The 23,497-nt window shown below is 37.0% G+C and overlaps 1 protein-coding gene across 3 annotated transcripts in view; it reads left to right on the forward strand.

The window, feature by feature from the left end:
* The window catches only part of tulp4 (TUB like protein 4), a 60,202-nt gene that overhangs the window by 3,431 nt on the left and 33,274 nt on the right, over positions 1 to 23,497 (forward strand). For 2 of the 3 annotated variants that reach the window (XM_012962678.3, XM_031901488.1), the window contains exon 2: positions 7,912 to 9,751. In XM_012962678.3, coding sequence (XP_012818132.1) covers positions 9,500 to 9,751 — 252 coding nt within the window. In that variant the 5' untranslated portion in view covers positions 7,912 to 9,499. 3 annotated transcript variants of the gene reach the window in all.

Here is a 23,497-nt window from a genome sequence, read left to right on the forward strand (position 1 = left end):
TGCACAGCTGTATTTTACCAAAACTTATCTGTGAGTGCTTGTTTGTCTTACACAGCATAAAATATTACAGCTGTGAAAGTTAAAAAATCCATCAAATTTAACTACTGCAAACTGCCAGCAAGCTAAGGAAGACCAACAGGCCCCCAGTAGGCTTTCTGCACAGATTCAGATCTACAAAGTTTTAGATCCACAGACATTACCTTCTGCTCTACTAAGTGCCAGTTGGTTAGCTCCCTGAATGCTTTTCTCAAATGCTTATTGCTACAGGTCTAAGGGCAAGGGCACACAGTGCATATCAAGCGCTTCTCTACGCCTATGGTTTTAAATCAGGCGGAGAGAAGCAGATCAATGTAATGAGCAGCTTCCTGTAGCTGCATTGACAGTCTGAGTACAGCTACACGGAGCAGAGATGGGCTGGAAAATGTCTCCTTTCGTGTTTTTCAGGCCAATCTCTACTCCGCTCTGTATAGTTGCTGTCAGGCTGAAGTTGTGCCTGTCAGTGCAGCTATGGGAAGCTGCTAATTACATTGGATCCTGTGCAGGGTGACTTAAAAAAACGAATTGTTGTGTATGCCTTCCCACAGGCAAATCACTTTTTTGCCAGTGGGAAGGCATTACGGGGAGATTAGTTGCCTGGGTTAGCTGAGATTTAAATGTGGGAGAGAGGTGCCATCACCCTAAGGGGTCCCATACCTGTATATGCTCTATCATGCTAAAGGGCATCTGTTATACAGTTTTTTTGCTCTGACAGGTATACCGTGTTCCACAGTTTTATTTACTAATGCCTCCCATCTGTTAAATCCTAAACCTTTTTGTACAGATTGAAATAGAAAGTGCCAACTACGTTGACTGGTACTGATAGCTGCATGACAGGAACAAGAAAATAGAAATGTCTGTAGCTGAGGGGTGAAATGATTATTTTAATAAAGTGAGGTCTGTTGAGTTCCTCTACTAATACTGGGCACATTTGCAGTAGCGCAGTAACCCCTAGCAACCAATTGGCGAATCAATTTGCTGCTCGCAGAATAATGAAATCAAGTAGGGTTTGCATGAATAGGTATTGCCACCTAGCAACAGCTAATGGGTTTTGCGGCAGCCTTCCGAAGATACAATGGGGAAAATACATCTTTACCATTGCAGCCACATTGCTGCGTTCTACTTCTGATGTGCTTGTGCCTTTAAAGAGGTAGGAGCATGTGAAAGTCTGCCCATTGCTTATTAAATAGTGTAGGGCACTGTGACATCACAGGAAGGGGAGTCGCTGGACACAGTAATTACATTTTTTAAGTCTGCTTGATGACAATCCTAATGATAAGTAAATGTTCCTGCAAAGAGCAGATATGCAAAAGAGATATCAAGAGACAAAGATGCAGTTCAAAGTGTAATTGTTTTATAGATAAACTAAGAATTAAAGTTTAAAAAATAAATGTTGATGAAAAACAGATATTTCTTCTAAATATAGAAGTAACAGGAGAAAAGGCTGTAGTTTCTAGAAATAGCACAGCAGTTTAAAGGAAGACTCATTGAGCAGTTTCAGAATGATAAAAGTAGCATCATTAATTAAATTTGATGTCCTGTATGTATTCTTAGCAAGGATTAACTGGCATATTTAGAGAATATGCTCCTTACAGTTTGTTGTGCAAGCAGTGCTTGTAACTTGCTAATGTAATAAAGTTTTCAAAATAGAAAATGCAAGTTAATTGAATAAGATCAATTATCAATTAGAAATATTGAGGGAAAATTATATCCTTATCTGAATATGAGAAGAGATGGATGAAATATCTAACCCTTTTATGTAGTGGCAACCCCAATGAAGAGGCTATTTTCTGTAGAAATTCATAGGATCTGAAGTTATTCTTTTGTAAGCCTGAGGGAACTTTGAGACCTTGTAGCATTTGTTGCAAGATATGATACCACATTTTGGAAAAGCTAAATGAAAATATTATAGCTAGTGTTCATTGTTAATCAATGCTAAGAGGAATACAAAGGCCTATCTGCTTCTGCCAAGAAAAATAGAATTTGTTGTCTCTTCACGTCAAATAGTACAATATCGTCAAAACAAATTTGTTGAATGATGTTGGTAAGCAAGCCTGCAATGGGATTCGAAATAGGGCTTGGTATTTAAAGTACACACAAGGCACAAACAGCCCCCACCAGCCCACTAAATAGTAAATGTCTATGCAGGGGTGCTACAGCCCCTAGTGCTTCCCTGAGGTGGCCTAGGGAATGCCGCCCCCCCCCCCTTGCCTCTCCGAGCTTAGTGGGGGTTTTTTTTTTGTGTATATGTATTTTTTAGGCAGGTTCAGCCCCAAGTCCAGAGTGTGCAATCCTAAATTTAGCACTTGCTTGTAACTGATAACAACCAGAAACTTAGAGCCATTTTTTTCCTTTCTTTTCCTTTTTTTCTGTTAAGCTGTTAAATAAAAATGAAAAATAAACACCCTAAAAAAAATTAGGGCTTGAGATGCAGAAAAATTAAGAGATTTGTAAATCTACAATGAACCAATGCAGAAATAGCCCCTGATCCCAGGTTAGAAACCTATTTATTAAAGACCGAGCAATTTATGTCAGATATACTATACCTATTCTTTTAAAAGTTATTTTGGAAAAAAAAAATTACAGAGCTATCTTCAGGAATATGCCATGTAAAACACTTTTTTCATAGTCTTAGTGCCACCTGGCATATAAATTAGAAAATACAAATGCTCATGGGATTTTCTTTATGATGAGACATTAATGAAGTGCATGGCTGCAACTTATATATTTATATATTTTCTTTCCATTTTGCACATTAAAACGGACACATAAAGCTGGTTTGCTTTCATTGTTAAAGGACATTTGCCAAGTCTAATCATCATGCCAGTTTATAGACGAGAGGCCCGTCTACACTGTAGATCGCTGTCACAATTGCTGGGGGTGCCAGAATTCTTTTTTCTTCATGCGTTTGCGCTGTGGAGTGAAAAGCTGAACATTAGAAAACTAGCTGTCTTTTTCACTCTACTGCACAGGCATTGGCCCCAGGGTAGTGAAAAAAGATGCAGTTTCATGTTAACAGGAGCACCTGGGGTGCAGTCACTGGAGGTGCTTAACTTTTGGCACCCCCCAGCAATTGTGCCTTTCCTTCTTCAACGTCATTAATACAAAGTTATTTTGCTAGTACAATAGAAATGGTTACCTGCATCAGACAGAGTGAGCAACTTGCATTACTTTCTCAATCTGCAGCAATACTCTACTTGGTGCTTTGCAAGAAAACAGGCATGGTAATGGACCAGAGAGTGCCTTAAAATATGAAGTCACTATTCTTGCTCACTGCTTTGAAAATGTATATATAAAAGTAACCATACATTAAATGTAACCATGCATGGCTTTATATGGCCTGGTGAATTTGCCACTCTTTACAGCTTATTGGCCTGTATGTATGTATGGGCCAAAATGAGAGCTACCCAATATCTGGTTGGAGCTTAAAGGAGAAGAAAAGGTTAAAACTATGTATGCTTTATCAGAAAGGTTTATGTAAATACATCAGTTTACACTCAGCGCTGCTGTCTCAGTCCTCTGTGAAAAAAAACCTTGCATTTCTTTCCTTCTATTGTGTACACAGGGGCTGCAGCATCAGATTTTCTTCTCTCAGCTTAAACCTCCCAGGCATGGGCATGAGCATGAGCTCCTCCCCCTCCCATCCCTGCTGTAATCTGAGTTGAAAGCTTTGAGGCAGCAGCGAGAGACTCATGCAGAGGGAAGTGATGTCACACCAAGCTTATATGGCAACTGTTATCTTAAAGGAACAGTAACGCCAAAAAATTAAAGTGTATGAAAGTAATTAGAATGTAATGTACTGCTGCCCTGCACTGTTACAACTGGGGTGTTTTCCCCAGAAACTTACATAAACAAAGTTGCTCTGTAGCAATGGGGGCAGCCAAGGAGAAAAGGCACAGGCACATAGCAGATAACAGATAAAGCACTATTGTATTCTAGAGAGGTTAACTGTTATCTGCTATGTAACCTGTGCCTTTTCTCCATTTTTCCAGCTTGAATGGCTGCCCCCATGGCCACACACCAGCTTATTTATATAAACTATAGTAGTGTTACTGTAGCAAAAACACAATTTTTAGCAGTGCAGGGCAACAGTACATTATATTTTAATTGATTTAAAAACTTTCATTTTTGGTGTTACTGTTCCTTTAAGTAGAGAGACCTTCTAGGACTTTTTACTCAAGTATGGTAAAGCATTTTACAGAATAAATATAATGTTTTAGCTTTCACAATTGTGATTAATCTATTGTGAATAAACTACTTCAGTAGCTTTCCTTTTCCTTTAACCAGAGATTGATTTACCTGGATGCCATTAAATGAGGACCAAGTTGTGTGGATGCAGTTTTTTTGCCAATGGGTCTACAGAGATCCCCTGTTGTTATCCAATCTTTGGCTCAGGGGTCAGACAATTGCATTGTCTCTATTTGGTCCACCCCCTAAATCAACAAAGCAGCTATAACCCTTCAAATTATATAAAAGTCAAAATTAAGCCGTCTAAAACCTGTCAAGATGCCATAGAAAGTCGATAGTAAAAGATAATAAAGTTCTTTTCGCTGCTGACAAATTAATATAGCTCTAAACATCCCCCACAGGTAACTCCTTTACTATAGTTATAATACAGCAGACTTTTTGGCTCCAGTTTAGAAAGGGACTTTCATATGGAATTTCATATGTAACTGTGTATTAAAGCCAGATGTTTACAAATTAAATAATCAATTCAAATTGTATGCATGGTTTAATATTTTCTTGTGATTCCAAAAACTGTAAATATAGTAGAGCAGCATCTAAAATTTTTTGTTCAGCATATTTCCAAGGGTCCTGACTTCGATTCCACCTTGGCCACTATCTGCAAGCAGTTTGTATGTTCTCCCTGTGTCTGTGTAGGTTTCCTCTTGGTACTCCGATTTCCATCACTAGCTGATATCAAACCTAATGTGTGTTAATGTGATAGGGATCTTAGCTTGTAAACTCCACTGGGGCAGGGACTGGCATGATGTATAATTTCTGTTAAAGGAACAGTAACACCAAAAAATGAAAGTGTATAAAAAGAATTAATACATTATATACTATTGCTCTGCACTGGTAAAAGTTGTGTGTTTTCTTCATAAACACTACTGCAGTTATATAAATACCCTGCTGTGTAGCCCTGGGGGCAGCCATTTAAATTGAAAAAAGGAGAAAAGGCACAGGTTACTAAGCAGATAACAGATAAGTAGCATAGATTCCCATTGTATTCTACACAGTATCTGGTATCTTCTTATGTAACCTGAGCCTTTTCTCCTTCTTTCAGTTTAAATGGCTGCCCCCATGGCTACACAGCAGCTATTTCTATTAACTATAGTAGTCTTTCTGAAGCAAACACGCAACTTTTACCAGTGCAGGGCAACAGTACATTATATTTTAATTATTTTAAAACATTTTTATTTTTTAGTGTTACTGTTCCTTTAAGCAATGTGGAAAAGTTGGCACTATATAAAGGATAATAATCCTCAAGGCTTTCATCTTAATTATCTTTGATCCAGCTTTTAAGGTGGCTATACATTATAAGATTTGCTCATTTGGCAAGATCAGCAAACGAGGAGATCTTTCCGCAATATGCCCACCTAAGGTGGGCAGTATTAATCTAATTTGATTGTCTGGCCCTAGGGCCAAATTATATAATTGAGATGACGGAGATAGGATCACATCAGTGAGCCAATGCAGTCCCTAATCCGCCTGAAAAAAATCAATTCTGCCTGATTGGCACCTTGATGATTTTCATCGTGGGTCCCCATACATGGGCAGATAAGCTGCCAAATCAGTTTAAAGGACTTCAATTTGCAGCTTAATTCTGCCTGTGTATGGCCACCTTTAGAACCTTATAACATGGTATCAATGTAATATCTGTTGAGCAGATGTTCATTATAAAATATGTTTTAAAATTGCCTTCCTCTAGATCAGCTAGAAGTTAGGCAGGTTATATATATATAGGCATTAGGGTTGAATGTGATGGATGTACGTCTTTTTTTCAACCTAACTTACTATGTACTATTCCTTGTCTGAATAACCATAGCTTCCATACTTTTTTGAATTTACAGAGATTGTTATTGAGTAATGCTGTAAGTTTTTTCCATATCTATGGTCCACCACAATGTATTCTGTATCTCATGTAGTTTGGGAGGTAGGCCCTTCCATCTTTTCGCTATCAGGCGTCTGGTTTATGCAGAATTTTTGTTCATTATGTGTAATTTGTTCTGGTTTGTGTGGCAGAAGGTCTAACCATGGGTCCAGATTAAGACTGGTGGCTAGAGTTTAGTTTATAATTTGAAATATTATCATGATGTACTTTTTGTATGTGTTTTCTTTGATGCGTGTATTGATGGAGGAGGTTGCTAGATATTTTTGTATTTTGTCCCATTCCTCTTCCTCCAACTGTTCACCCATTTGTTCATTGCTGCATAATTGCTTTTTAAAGCATGGTCGTATGATGGACATAGCACATTTTTAATAACTTTTAGTAGTTAAACCCTTTTTCTTTGACCTTCAGCCTTACCCACCTAATATACACCTAATATGCCCCTTTATTAACATGACTACAATAAATTGGACATTTAGAGGACAATGAAAATCCTAGTGATGAGCAGGTTGACCTGAAACCCACAGGTTGTGTAAATTTAGGCCCAGAATGCGAGTCCTGTGTATAAGGTTAGATTTATTGTTCAGTTTTCCCCCTTTTTCTTCAAATTCTTCCTTTAATTCATACACTTGCATAGATTACTGTGTCTCCAAAAATACACTTCTCAGATTATTGAATAGTGTGGCTTACTGGGTAGAAAGAAAAGTGTGCCAATGATAGAATGAATAAGAATCACAGCATCCAAAAATATGATTGCAATGGCGATATGATCCAAAAATATGATTGCAATAGCTTGCCACACTACTCAGTATCCTAAACAGAGCACTTTTGTTGCTTCTGTTTGTCCATTAAATCTAAAAAGCCACTCCCCATAAATAGGGAGAAATGGGGAACTTGCTTTGCAATCCTAATAGCTAGCTACACTACTGTTCACATTATATTTTTCATTGGATTTTATTAGATTATGATTAGGGAAACTCAAGATTTGCTGCCTTTGCTTGTTAATAATTTACAATAAGGTTGTTAGAAGTACAGGTATGGGACCTGTTATCCAGAATGCTCGGAACCTGGGGTTTTCTGGATAAGGGATCTTTCTGTAATTTGGATCTCCACTTAAGTCTGCTAAAAATCATTTAAATATTAAATAAAACCAATAGCATTGTTTTGCCTCCAATAAGGATTAATTATATCTTAGTTGGGATCAAGTATAAACTGCTGTTTTATTATTACAGAGAAAAAGGAACGTATTTTTTAAAAATTAGAATTATTTGCTTATAATGTCTATGGGAGATGGCTTTTCCCGTAATTTGGAACTTTCTGGATAACAGGTTTCCGGATAAGGGATCCCATACCTGTATTGTGGAACCCAAAAGAAATGGGAGTGGTTGTCATTAATATAGTATGTATGATCAAGGTTATATTTATAACAATCTTTCATCAGAGTTGAAACTGTTTACTATTTCCATTAAATTCTGCACACTTGTATACAGTAATATAGTTTAGAATTAAACCTACGGCAAATTAAACTGCTTATTGAATTATTGTTTCCATTAAATTCTGGGCACCAGTATATAGTAACATAGTTTAGAATTAAGCCTACGTCAGAGTAAAGTGCTCTTAAAAGATAATTTAAAAGACACTTATAACATGGTTGGCATCTCTAATCTACTGGGTAAACATTTGTAGCTTCGTTTTTGATTTGTTTGAGTTACAATTTGATAAGAAAATTGCATTTGTAATTTATATTTTTTGTTTGTTTCTAGGCATCTGCAAGAATTCACTAAAGCCGATTCTGATTCAAATGAATTATCTTCAATTAACCACTGCAATAAGCTAACTAGATTGCAAGCTCTGGACTAATTGTGTCCATTTTGGCAAGCAAAACATGTACACAAACTGCACTGCCAGAATTCTTCTTCCTTGATGTTTTGGTTCAAAATTAAATGGGGCAGATTTCCCCTTTCCAGTTTAAATAGCTCAAACAAGGGCATTGTGCTTGATCTCAAACTTTACAAAAAAACAAAGGATTAGATATTTAAATGAACTGAAACAGACCAATAAAGAGCAGCTGCTAATATTTGGCCATGGACTGGAAGAAAGCAACTTAAAATACTGAGACAGAGAACTCATCATTTAAATGACATAGAGACTTCACTGTGCATTGGGCAAACTGGGCAATTAGATTCATGTACATTTCTATTTATGTCAAAGGTCTATTTACTTCTTTGAATGGCTTAAAGAGACCCTTGTTTTCTCCTGTGTCAGCCTGTTCCAGTAACATTAAGTAAAAATACAAGGACTGTCATAGAAATGAGGGCTGAAAAAAACTAAGACAGCAGATAACATCAAAATAGATTAACAGCACCATGAAAAGGTGAAATCTTCGTTGTCCTTTAGTTAAATTGTGGAGGGGAAATTGACTACTACAACTTTTTGCACTTAATCCATTTCCTGTTTTATAACTTTGTTTTTAGTTGGGTACAACATTGGCAAATCACTTTTTTAGAAAAAATAAAGTGAATAATTAAACCATTTTATCACCGTTCTAACTCAAATTGAAATAGATTTAATGGTTCAACTTTTGTAACAGTGAAATGGAGGTAGTATTGTCTTTTTATGTACACAACAATATCCTCTGATTCTTTATAGGTTCTAAAGCTCAAAGAGAAAGAACCTTCAACTTTTATTTAGTTCACATGCAACAATAGCTGTTAAGTGGGGGAAATGCCAGCCTGGCACTAATTTTGCACAGTCTGTGTGCCTTCTTCTTCTGCTCTTTTATGCAAATCTATTCTGTTTTAATAAGTGAAATATGCCAGAACGTGGCACAAAGTAAGAAAACAAAACACTGAAGCAGTTGTTGGCTGTAAAGGAAAATGAAGATCGCAAAGCCTTAAATTACTTGAATCGTAAATCTCTACAATCCTCACCTTTCTGGAATCATGCCCATTTGGTTTCTGCACAGTGATATCGCTTACCTGAAACTGAAATCTCAGGTTGTCTAAAGCCTGCAGAGAGCCGCTTTGATTTATAGGAAAACCTGTGGAAGGATGCTGGAATAATGGCACTGAATCCCCAAAGGACCATTCAAGCCCCATAACCTTCATGAAGAGAATCCAGAGTGCTGGTAGATTTTCTAAGCCACATTGCCATCATCTTTTTGTAAATGGATATCTGTTACTATGCATTAAGAAGATGTGCATCGGCACTGACCTTTTTTAACACTCAAGGTCAGCTTTAACATTTTAAGAGCTTGAAACTAATTTAAATGCACCTGACTTTGAGAAATTGATTTATTTACTTATTTATTATATTTTTTTACATGAGGGGGGTTCTGAGACTTTCCTAAGCATGTATGCATCTGTAGAGCATGGCCCTGTTCTCTGCAGTGATTCGAACATCTTATGCCTTTCCTGGAAAGGAAGAGTCCCAAAAAGTGAGAAAGAGAAACCTGTTTGTAGGAGACGTTACTATGAAGAAGGATGGCTAGCTACAGGCAATGGAAGAGGAGTTGTAGGGGTAACATTCACACTGAGCCATTGCCGGAGAGACAGAAATACTCCACAGAGAACAAACTTCAACCTTCGAGGCCACAACAGTGAGGTGAGATAAGATTTCATATTTTTCCTTTTACATTTTGTAATGTATTCATTTATTTTAGTATTTCACATTAAGTGAGTTAATAGTTCCAATAGATGTCTTATATCTGCAAATTCATGCAATTCCATTGACATTCAGACTGCTCTTCTAACATAATAATTGGTATAATTTACATAATAATTGGTATAATGTATGCCAATGACAGTATATAGTGGCTCACAGACATCTTATTTAAGGCATGCTGTCCAAAAAGAACATGGTGGTGCTTCTCTCATACACCAAACATACAAAGCAGCCAGTAATTTATGCAAGAGGGAAAAAGGGCCCTACTTAAAAGCTTTCAGTCTAAACACAATTTTGTTTCTGGACAAATACAGAATTTACTGGTTTTTAACTAATGTCTTCCTTTTGATACAAGAGTCATTCAGAATACAGAGTTTTTTTAGTACGACTCTTAATCGTCCAGTGCAACCAGTGGTAAGACTCAATCATCTTCTTAGCTTCTTGGGCTCTTAGGAATACTACATAAGTAGAAGTATAAGGAATACATATCACTTTTAATCCAGGTGGGATATGGATAAATAGCTAACCCCTTCCCCTCCCACAGTGATTCTCTTAAGTCAAGGCATTGGAAGTTAATATTATAAGTACACTCTTTTATCTTTTATTTTTCATTAAAACTGCAGGAAGTCCTTTTAAATTAAAAGCTGGGTTATTATTTTTGTTTGCATAATATGTTGTGTATTGCCTCTATAATTCTTACTGTTTTTAATCAGAGAATCTGCCACCTATTTGTTTGTGGAATTCCTGTACTGGCAAATTTATTATTAATGAGCAAAAGGGGCTGTTAAGATGTTTGCCTCTACTGGGTAATAATCACAGGTAAAGTCTGCACTCGGGTAATTTGTGCCATTTATCTATAAGTAGGGAGAATTTAAATCTAAACTGGTTAAATAAAAAGCAGATAGCAGTATTTACCTGCCATGCCAAGTGATTCTGGTATAGCTGCTATTGATTAGTGTGTGCTGAAAGAAAGACTGCATTCAGAGGTTCTGCTGGGTATTGATCCATTCTGCAGGAATCTTCCTGAGAAACGACTGCCGGACTAGTAAAACCTGCCAAGCAGAACAGCTGGCTACAGTACATGTATGGGATCCGTTATGTGGAAACCTGTTATACAGAAAGTTCAGAATTATGGGAAGGCCATCCCCCCTAGACTACATTTTAAGTATATAATTCTAATTTTTAAAAATGATTGCATTTTTCTCTGTAAGCATAAAAAAGTACCTTGTGCTTGATCCCAACTAAGATATAATTAATCCTCATTGAAGGCAAAACAGTCCTATTGGGTTTAATTATTTTTTAGTAGACTTAAGGTATGAAGATGCAAATTAAGGAAATACCACTTATCCAGGAAACCCCAGGTCCTGAGTATTCTGGATAACAGGTCCTATACCTCTTAGTTTACTAATGGGTTTGCATACTCAATACCCAGATGTTATTTTTAGTTAGAAGACCTTTTTGCTTTAGTATCATAAGGGCACCGAAAAAGAAAAGAAAAAAACAAGGTCCAACAAAATTAAATGGGGGACAGTGAAAATGTGCTGGTCAGTGCTTTCTTAAATAATATACAGTCATGCTTAAAAGTTTGTGAACCCTTTAAAATTTTCTATATTTTTATATGAATGTAACCTAAAACAACATTTGATTTTCAAACAAGTCCTAAAAGTAGATGAAGAAAAAAAATGAAACAAAAATAATTTTTGGCCATGTATTTATTAAAAATATGATCCAATAACATATCTGCGTGTGGCAAAAGTAAGAATTGTGCTCTCAGTATTTGGTGTGATGACCCCCTTGTGCAGCAATAACTGCAACTAAACATTTGCGATAACTGTTGATCAGTCCTGCACATTGACCTGTGCAGGACTGAAGCCCATTCCTGAAGCCCATTCCTCCATACAGAACAGCTTCAGCTCTTGGATGTTGGTGGGTTTCCTCACATAAATCTCTCACTTTACTTACTTAAGACTTAGGTCTTTCCACAACATTTCAATTGGATTAAAGTCAGGACTTTGACTTGGCCATTACAGAACATTTACTTTAATCTTCTTTAACCAGTCTTTGGTAGAACAACTTGTATTTTAGTTCGTTGTCTTGCTGAATGACCCACTGTCTCTTGAGATTCGGTTCACAGAAAGATGTCTTGACATTTTCCTTTAGAATTCTCTGGTATAGTTCAGAATTAAATGTTCCACCGATGATAGCAAGCCATCCAGGCCCAGATGTAGCAAAACAGGACCAAAGCAGAACACTCTCACCACTATGTTTCACAGATGGAATAAGGTTCTTATGCTGGAATGCAGTGTTTTTCTCTCTCCAAATGTACCACTCCTCATTTAAGCCAAAAAGTTCTATTTTGACTTCATCTGTTCACAAAACATTCTTCCAGCATCCTTCTGGTTTGTCCACGTGATCTATAGCAAACTGTAGATGGTCAGCAATATTTTTGGGGGAGAGCAGTGGATTTCTCCTAACACTGCCATACACACCACTGCTGTTTACTGTTCTTCTGATGGTGCACACCTTAACATCAACATTCGCCAGGCCTTCAGTTGCTTAGGCGTTACCATGGGTAACCACTCAGGCTATTAGACACCTTGCAGTTGGAGTTATCTTTGATGGTCGACCAGTTCTGGGTAGGCTAACAGTGGTCTTGAATTTCCTCCTTTTGTCCACAGCCTGTCTGACTGTTGATTGGTGGAGTCCAAACTCTTTAGAGATAGTAACCTTTTCTATATTTATGGGCATCAACAACAAATAAGGGCTGTGTTTGAATGGAATGAATTGCCCTTTAAAATGATGGGCTATACAGGTAGAGCCTATGCCATTTGACCAACCTCAGATTGACATAGGCTTCCATTGCCTTCTAATATGTAGGAGAAATCATAGGTAATCTTTAGTATACTATATATTCTTATAAAGGGGCTTAGTGCTACTATCAGTTATAGTGCTAGCACCTGTGTTAAGAAAACTAAATCAAGGCACCCCCTTTGTAAAATTAGATAAGGTTAAAACCCATGTCAGAGTTCCATGACCTATACTGTATATGGTATCCCTACCCACCCTTTTACATCACCACTCCATCTTTTCCCCTGTCAATGGAATTTTTCTTACACAAAGTTGGCAGCCCTTGCTCCTCCAGAATTCTAAGGAAAATCACTGCATTTTAGCCTAAAATATTTCAGTTAACTGTTTGGCGCATGGACTTTTTCCCCAGGAAAGAAAAGTGGCTGTCAGGGGACAAACCTGAGCTGGCAGGTGCCTCCCCAACTTACCTGTACTATTAGAACAGTATTTTGTAGATGCCAATAGGGCTGGGCACATCTGCAAACAAAGCACTATTTCCTGCTGGCTTTGGAAAGAAAAATTCTAACACGCAACATTCAGGTGGCCAAAGGAGAGCTGGACAGTGGGGAGAAAGTGTTGGGCAATGCATCAGGTGAAAAGGGCCCCAGGAGAACATTGGTCTGTACATAGTGAGTGGGACTAGACAGAAAAGTGTTCAGGTTTTTATTGGTTTTTCTTAAAAACAAGGAAATCTGCATCAGTCACAGTACCTCTCCAGGGAAAAAATGTCTTCTTTCCAGTTTATGATTCCTGCTTTCTCTCACCCTCTTACTGATCACACTGAGCTGGCTACTTACTAGCTGTTCAAATGAGGGAGATTCTGAGAGACAGTAAAAATATTATTTGATGCTAACACTGGGCTTTGCTTTCAAACTGATTATTTCATTAATGTACCTGTAGACTGATTAAAGCTAATTGCAGATGAGCCACATTGTTTTTTACAGAGGTGATATTTGGAGATAAACTAGAATTATGTTGTACAGAGGTATAGGTGACAATGTTACCTTAAAAAAAACAAAAGTTGGAGGTTTTAACATTTGTGCAACAACACTGGTGTTCTAGCACAGATCCAGGCTAAGTTTTTGGAACCATAAATCAAAATTTAAGCTTGCCAATATTAGAAACATTTTTAAATCCTTGCCCTAACATCTCTGGTTCTTCTGTTAGGTTGTTCTGCAGGTCATATCCCTTAGAAGCCATGTTCCACTGATGAGATCTGACTAGATTTAAACAGGACATCTGAAAGTTTGGATATGTAGCCATTCTGTATGTGTAGGTGGGCACAGGAACCAAATTTAGTAATTTGTCACATTTCTTTATTCTTTGAGTAAGATTTAAAACCTCGTCTTATAGGTTTTGAAGGAATGCCATATGTGCAGCATGAGGCATGCAAACTCCTGCTTTAATAAGGCTTTCAATTCATTCAAATGATCTTTTCTATTAGGCGCTAAAAACCCCCACCCTCTCTTTAGTATTTACATTATATTAAAATGATGACAGCAGCTGCAGCATCCACAAAGCACAGATAAATGGTGAATAAACAGGTTATATTTACTGTGGGCAGAAATGCACAGTGAATGCATATTTAACTTCCTATACAATCACTTGTAAAATCAGTGAATTGATTTAGCCTTGTCAAGAGTCTTTCATTTTTAATTAGATACATGTTCTTTAATACATTCGGTTTCAGGTTGCATATTGCATCTGAATAAGTAACCTTCGTGTGCTTTATTAAGCCTGGGCCCAGTATATTGTACAAACCTGGCTATGACACATTAGTAATTATCTTTTTCTTCTCTATAATAGTGCAGGTATTAAACACATCATTGGCTGCTGAACCAGCTATAGCTAGCAGGGCAGCTTTCTGATGCTCAGTCTAACGTACATCTGTAATCTCTGCTTGAACTGTATCCATGAATCTATGTTCCTGACATTTTCAGTTCAGGAGGAGTTTTTCTTTCATCATATGTCCAATTTAATCAATTCAGAGCGGAGACTTTATACACTAAAAGGAAGACATGCTCCAGCAAAACAACACAATCTGTCAATCTGAAACAAGTTCTTGGCATCATTGTGACTTCAGTTTTGTCTAATACATGATATTTCTTTAGGTTTTCTTTACTGCTCTATCGTTTGGAGGTGGGAAGCCTGTTTTGACAGTGTGGAAGAAATCTTATAAGCATTGTTATCCAATGTCTAGTAATGTCTAATATGTTTAAAGCCCTACCATTGCCATAGGCGGATTTTCAATAAGGCTTGGGGAGGCTAAGCCTCCCCAAACCTGCTCTGGCACCCTAAAAATAAAAAAATAAAATAAAAAAACCTGGCTCCGTTTCTGCGCTGTCCTGCAAATCTTCTCCTGTCCCTGCAAGCTCCGGGTTCTGCTCTAATCAGCTGTGCTCTGATTGGATCTTTCTTCTTGTACATTCTCCAATCAGAGCACAGCTTTCTTGACAGACAGTAAAATTGACCAATCAAGACACAGATGCAGACAGGGATCGGGAAATTTTGCAAACTGCAGAAATGAAGACTTAAAAAAGAAGAATCTGCAGACTGTAAGTTTACCCATGAACCAGCTTTGAACTTTGCTGCAGTTTTCATCCCACAGGTACTATACTGTATATGTTCTAAAGGCTGACCCACTAGCTGGAATTAAATTGTTTTTTGTTATCTGACATCTATAATATCCCCTACCCTAACAGATGGAGGGTAAGTTAATTTTTCCCCCTGACAAAGCTCATTGTGCTTTTATATATTTGTTATGGTTTTTTGCACATTCTATTTTTTTTTTACTTTTGTCATTGTTTTTTTAATTTATAGTAAGTTACAGTGGGGCCAATGCTGTGTATCAGTGCCAGTGTTATAGTGCCAGGGCCTGAATATCTGCCATCTGTACCCACTGCTCCTCATGGCATATAATGTGCTGGTTTTGTATATAAAGACTGTGTCTCGCTGTATATAACGTGCCTGGGATGTCAGTACCTGCTGCCTCACTTTCTATAAAGCTAACTTAAACACATCTAATGGGGAGGTTCACTTTTAAGTTAACTTGTAGTATATTATAGAATGGCCTATTCCTAGCAACTTTGCAATTGGTCTTCCTAGTTAATTTTATATAGTTTTTAAATAATTTGCCTTTTGCTTCTGCCTCTTTCCAGCTTTCAAATGAGGGTCACTGACCAAAAAGTATTGCTCTGTGAAGCTACAGTTTTATTTTTCCATGCAGGCCCCTTAACTATTCATATTCCCATCTCTTGTTTAAACCACTACCTGGTATATAAGACCCTAGCAACCAGATAGCTGCTGAAATACCAAATGGAGAGCTGCTGAACAAAAAGCTAAATAACCGAAAAACCATTAAAAATAAAAAAGAGGACCAATTGCAAATTGTCTCAGAATATCAGTGTCTACATCATATTAAAAGTTAATTTAAAGGTGAACTACCCCTTTAATCTAACTGAACACAAATGTATAGAGAACCCCTAACAGAAGTGCACGTATGAATGCTTTTACATCCTAAGCATTTTAGGGTAAAAAAAATTCCCCCCACCCGTACTTTTGCACAGTATCCCTGGGAGTCAGTGGGAACTGCCAGAGGTAGTTGGGAGGTTAATTTTTTACACCAGCAGTGAATCCACTAAGTGTCACATTAGCTGTAGGTCCGTCTGTGTATGGGCCATCTTTAGCCTCCCCAAACAAAAAAGTCACCCTCCGCCTATGACCATTGCCTTATGATATAATGATATTAACCAATTACAAAATTAAATCTTGATCTTTATAATAATGAATACCACAGGGTTACAAAGCCACTCTTTGTTCTTTAATTTTACCAATTAAGCTGTAAGTTCCTCACTTAATTACTATAGAACCTCTAGAGCTACTTTGTGGTACCCTTCAGGCACCTTTAGATGGATAAGTTTTGAAAATGCCTCTGTTACCCTCCAAAAATGTATCATGCCTTTTGTGGCATTCTCCATTAAAGGTGCAAACAAGTTATAAAATTGCACCTCTAGCCCAAGACAGATTTAAAGAGTAGATTGATTGCCATTTTCCTTCCATATGCAACCTCTTATTGACATCTTGGTTTCCCCCCGGGCTAGACCTTTACGGGACTTGCTAATAAATTGCTAGTACTGTTTTTGGTGCTGCATGTGTTGGTGTGCTTGAAATTATGTAATTTATGCCCCCATGGAGGCCAGCATGCTTGTTTGTACCCACGTCGGTATATCATATGCAGATTAAAATAGACATGTTTTTGGCAATTAGTAATTGTCATTATATGCTTACAGAACTGTGAAATCCTCTTTCATTTATCTATATGAATGCCTTTAATATTGTTGGTTTGCATGCTGAAAAAACTGTAAGACATATATATATATATATATATATATATATATATATATATATATAAGATGTATACAGTTTTTGGCACCCAATGCTAACATAAGGACTGGGACAGAGGCCTGAAATAACTTGTACTTATTTTAGCGTTATTACTTATTTTGTGTTACTTTATTTTACAGATAAATGGCATGCACGCATGGGACCTATTATCTAGAATGCTTTGAACCTGGGGATCTATCCTCTGTGTAGATCTTGAATACCTTAGGTCTACTAAAATTTCATTTAAACATCAAATAAACCCAAAAGGATTCATTTGCCTCCAATAAGGATTAATTATATCATAGTTGGGATCAAGTACAAGGTACTGTTTTATTAGTACAGGTATGGGACAAGTTATCCAGAATGCTCGGGACCTGGGGTATTCCGGATAAGGGGTCTTTCCGTAATTCATATCTCCTACCTTAAGTCTACTTAAAAAAATATTTAAACAGTAATTAAATCCAATAGGATTGTTTTGGCTCCATTAAGGATTTATTATATCTTAGTTGGGATCAAGTACCAGGTACTGTTTTATTATACTTATTACAGAGAAAAAGGAAACCATTTTTAAAAATGTGAATTATTTGATTAAAATGGCAGATGGCATTTGCGTAATTCGGTGCTTTTTGGATAACAGGTTTCCAGGTAATTAATCCCATACCTGTATATACATTATTACTCATAAGATTTTTTTGTTATAAATGGGGTTAAGTAACAAAATCCAAGTTCATTCTATAAGTTAATGGGGTTACATGAACAAATTAGTGGTTCTGATCTTTGTACAAGAAACTGACAGTCCTTTGGATATCTGTGTTTTGAGGTCTCTTGTGCTCATTATCTTGATATAAAATGAATTAAATAAAGTAATGTGTACCGAGAGAGGAATCTGCTTTTAAAATAGAAAATATTTCTTCCCCCTAGCGAAGCATTTGTGGAAAATATATAGTAGGGTATTGATTTCTTCTTTCTTTTCATAAACACCAGAAATCATTTTGTAAAAAAGTCTGCCTAAAGTCTGTAACACCATTGCATACACTTTAAGGTCTTGATAGCTTGTTTAAAACACCTCAAAAGCTTTTTTTCTGAATTAATAATTTCTATATACACATACACAAAAAAAATCTGATTCTGTATAATGCCATATAACTGTACCATCCCCTGGACTTCTGTGTTCAAGCTTCTGTAGTCTCAAAAATCAAGGACACAAAGATAATATGCACGTGACCCCGAATCCACTGGCACTAAAAGTGGAAGGGAAGAAGAAGCATGTGGTTTTGAGTAAATCATTCTTAAAATGATTATACAGTACAGGTATCGGACCCCTTATCCGGAAACCCGTTATCCAGAAAGCTCCGAATTACGGAAAGCCCGTCTCCCATAGACTCCATTTTAATCAGATAATTCAGAATTTTAAAACTGATTTCCTTTTTCTCTGTAGTAATAAAACAGTACCTTGTAATTGATCCCAACTAAGATATAATCAATCCTTAATGGATGCAAAACAAACCTATTGGGTTTAATTAATGTTTTATTGAATTTTTAGCAGACTTAAGGTATGGAGATCCAAATTACGGAAAGACCCCTTATCCGGAATACCCTTGGTCCCGAGCATTCTGGATAACGGGTCCTATACGTATTTGAATTTCTTAGTTTTTGCACCTAGAATATGAAAATGTGTTTAAAATGGATGGGAGGAGCATGCATGTGTGAGTGACTGAAGTTTGGCAGAGGGCATCTGGGAAACTAAGAACACATCTAGCCCATGTTGAATTTCAGAATTAAATATATATATAAAAAAAAAAATCTGTTTGCTCTTTTAAAAAATGGATTTCAGTGCAGAATTCTGCTGGAGGAGCACTATTAACAGATGCGTTAAGAAAAAAAAAAAATCTGTGTTCCTGTGAAAGTGATCCTTTGGAGTTTCTCTCACTGCAGAGCTCAGTAACTCCCTCTCCCCCCTCCCTTCAGAATCTCCTTGTCTGCCTGGCGTGGTGCACATGCCCAGTTCCAAGCCATTTTAATGAGCATGCTCACTTGAGATGAATCTCTTCTCTACACAGCAGACGATTGAACTCTTTAACCACGCCCACAGTCAATCCTCCAATGAGCCAATTGCATAGACAGTTGCTATACTAACACCGCCTAACACAACTAACACAGCCTTTGTAAACAAGAACTCTCTGCTCCCTCTCTTGGAACACGATCTACTGACTGCAGGCAGGAAAGTTTAACCTTTTCACCGCTAAATCTGATCTTGCAAGCTTAAACATGGTTTGCTGAAATACTTATACAATGTTCACTTCATTCCTGTTTAATTTTATTGTTGTTAAATGCCCTAACAGTTTCATTTTAAGGAAAAAGCTGTCTGTACAAAAAAGCAGAAGCAAAAGCAGAAGCTTGAAAAAAAAAAAATCCTTGACGAGGTCAGGCGCGCGCTCTCGATGACGTCACCCGGCAAAATGGCCGCCTGGTGACATGCAAAACGGAGCAGAAAAGAATGCGGTGGTGCAGGCTGTAGAAGGAGATTGAGGGAGCGACACTTATGCAGTTTAAGTGGGGGTAAGGCGCCCTATCCATTAGAAGTGAAATTAAAATTAGGGTTGACATCTCCTTTAAGGAGGGGCTAAAAGGAAGGAGCGGGCAGGCAGGTTATCTGAGCAGATAGTTTCTTTATGATGTACTCTGGGAAGATGCTTTTATTCTCTATGTGCTACACAAAAGGGGATCATTCCTTGGCATGGGGGTAAAATAAAGACGGTGAATATGTGCCAAAGGTCATACCTTGTATGAAAAGAAATGTTAAATCTTCAAAAACAATACACTCAATACAATTAATAGCTAAACAGGGTTGCACTTACAGGCTATGCGCTTGCATTACTGCACTTCTACTAACAGATTTAAAACAGTATAACATGCTACACCACTGTAGTTAATGGTGTTTCTCTGCATCTTGCTGCTCCCTGTTGAGGCTTACTGCATGTATAAAGCCTGCCATATCAATATTAGAAGAAAGCGCCTTTTATACCCCTATTTTAAAAAGGTGATGTTAAAAGAAATATTTGTCAAAGCACAAAAAATGAAAATGGAGAGATGTGAAACATTTTTGTTGCCATGATCTGTTAATGGCTTTGGATAGCACAAGTCCTTAGCTCTCAGTCTCTGAAAGAACATAGTCACTGAACGCTCTGTATAAGTGCCTGAAAGAAAGCATTATGGACTCTATAGACAGACGCGCTCTGTTCTCTAAACAGGTTTTCAGTCTGCCTTGGGAGTTGTCATGTCACCACCTCAATTCTTTGGAAGATTGGTTCTCTATTTCATATTCAGGAAGAGAGTGGTTCAAAGCAAGGGTCTGTGTTTTATTGTATTTTATTTATTTATATAGCACCACATGCACAAGGTGAGAACAAAAATGGGAGTACAGTTAATATAACTTAAGCCATGAAAATAAATACATACATGAGTTTAAATGAGTACCATGTCCCAATGGGCTTAGAATCTAAATACAGATGTGTTGGATGTTTTCATAGAGAGGGGACATGTCTGATGCTACAGTGATGTTGGGAAATTAAATATCTCCAGTTTTGTCTGCTGCTTATATATTTAGCAATCCAAGTTAAATTTCCTTTGCAGACATAATATAAATACTTCTTTAAATGACAGATCAAGAACCATAATTAGATAGGACAAAATTGATCCAATACACTTAAGTGAGATAAAAGAGAAATATTAATACAGAAGAAGAGCTATTAGTGCATAAATATATAATATGAAGTGTGTGTTCTGTAAATGGTTCATTATTATCCTTATAAAATGGTGCTTAGTGATGTCATCATTTATAATCCGTGCTTACTGATGTAATTTATGTATTATAAATCATAATGTACATTATTCTTTAAATCTATAATTTGCTGTACACTTAGAGCTTTATGAACGTACCTGTAGGTGCTGATTTGCACAGGTGGATTTGCAAGTAAGGATGCACCAAACCCAGTTTTCCAGATTTGGCCAAACCCACAAATCCAGTGTAAGCGATTCGGCCGAACCCACAAATCCAGTCTAAGCGATTCGGCCGAACCCACAAATCCAGTGTAAGCGATTCGGCCGAACCCACAAATCCAGTGTAAGCGATTCGGCCGAACCGAATTAAAATGAGCATATGCTAATTAGGATACAAAAGAGTTACATGTTAAAATTTTCCACTTCTGTGTTCACGCGGTGACATTTAACCCGTTAAATCCTAATTAACATATGCTAATTAGGATTCAGTTCAGCCAGGACCATGGATTTGGCCAAATACGAACCCTGCTGAATCCTGCCCAAATACCAAACTGAATCCTGGATTCAGTGCATCCCTATTTGCAAGTAGCAACCATACTGGTCTTTGCTTTCATTTTCTAGACGTTCCAATACTGATTGCTGATTGGTTGCTTCTGCAACTGCACATGTGCAATTTAGCACTTACATTTACAGATCAGCCCCTTGTTTTTTTTAAAAGGCAAACAATGTGTTTTTTTTTTTATTATTATTAATGGGTGACATTAAATTAATACATCAATAGATGTATTTTCTCCAAAAAGAAAGCATTTATTGTATGGTCCAATTTACTTGGTCATAAGATGTGAGTATCTTGGAAAGTACAGGTATGGGATACGTTATCCGCAAACCCATTACCTAGAAAGTTCTGAATTACTGAACGGCTATCTTCCATAGATTCAATTTGAATTTAATAATTAATTAATAATTAATTTGTAAAAAAAAAAAAAAAAAATTCTCTATAATATAAAAACAGTACCTTTATCCCAACTAAGCTATAATTAATCCTTATTGGAGGCAAAACAGTCCTGTTGGGTTTATTTAATGTTTAAATGATTTTTAGCAGACTTATTCTTATTCAGAAGACCCCAGGTCTTAAGCATTCTGGATAACAGGTCCCATACCTGTATTATCTGTTTCCATATACACAGTAGGCCACAAGGCCCCAAGAGATGTTATGCATGTAATATGATATATAATCTGTATTTTCTGCAGTAAGGGTAGGTTGGAAAAAAAAAAGCTACTTGTGTTTGGTAAAATTTTGTGCAGATGAACCCCTGAAACAGTAATGTTCAATAATGTCAGTTTCTCATCTCCCTTAAAACACATACAGGACCAGAAGGTATTAAAATCTCTTCCAGATTTCTAGTTGGATTATAAACCCCCACAGTCGCACATTTTTGTTTCCAGTTATTTGTCATTTTGACTAGTTGCTTAGTATGACAATGCTTCTCTTTCTCAATACAATGACTATATAATTTATTTCTCGTGAACACTTCTCTCTGATCTAACGGTATATATTATGCCATTCCAGTTTTCATTTGTATTTTGCCTGACGAAGGGGCCCTAGGCTCCGCAAGCTTGCAATGTATTTTTATTATTAGCCGATATAGGTATCATTTCTACAATACTCTTGTATTTGTGTTTTTTTTTATTATTTTTGACAATGGCTAACACGGTACTACAGTTTTTGTTTTGTAACTAATGTGCTATGACCATAAAGATGAGGTTGTACATGACAGTTTGGGAGAGTTAGCGAAAGCTTCATCAATACAACAATTAGCAGCTCTAATCAAGCATAGTTTAGATATTCCAAATCGGGGTATTATAGCTGTTCAGAAAATAAGTAGTTCATGGGCATTGTGACCAATTGGTTTGCCTCGGGCATAGCCTCTAACCAGGGTTCCCATACGTTGCCGAATTTATTTGGGAAACCCCTAGCAAGATACGTTTTGTTTGATGAGTGGGGAGTCTGGTTGACTAATTGCACCTATTGTTGGATAGTGGGTGGGAGGGGACTCATCCATTTCATTGCTACCGCCTTTTTGGCATAAAAATACAGTGACCTCAGAAGGGTTCTAGTTTTATACAAAGACACCAAATCATCGACTAAGCCTAGTAATCACACCTTGTAGACAAAATCCCTGGTGAAAGAACTGAATCACTTAGGTACTTAGTCAAACTCACCCAGTAACCATGTGTTATGGGACAGGCCCATATTAAATGAAAGAATCCTACATCCAATATTTGGCATTTAGGGCAAGATGCAATATGTTTTTTTCCATCATCTTTAGCCTCAGAGGAGTGATCTATGTCGTATTTATTATTTTGAACTGAATACTTTTTTTTTAATGCTGCATCCAACATGTCTCATGGATATAGTTCATTCTTTTTCATACATATTCCTCAGAAATTGATCACAGAACTGCTCACTTTAAAGTTTACATAGCTTTCCTATAGTCAGGTGCATAAGGATAGTATAGTGTATATGGCACTTTTGTGCCGTCACAAAAAGGCAGGATCTATTAAGCTTATATGCTTGTTCTTTAATTTTTAGCCTTCGTAGGGCATTAAGTATCTGTGACAAGGTTGACAAAGGTATCTTTGTTCCCAGGGCATATTTCATACATAACATTTGGA

The sequence above is a fragment of the Xenopus tropicalis genome, chromosome 5 (assembly GCF_000004195.4).
Source record: "Xenopus tropicalis strain Nigerian chromosome 5, UCB_Xtro_10.0, whole genome shotgun sequence".
Classification (NCBI taxonomy): Eukaryota; Metazoa; Chordata; class Amphibia; order Anura; family Pipidae; genus Xenopus; species Xenopus tropicalis.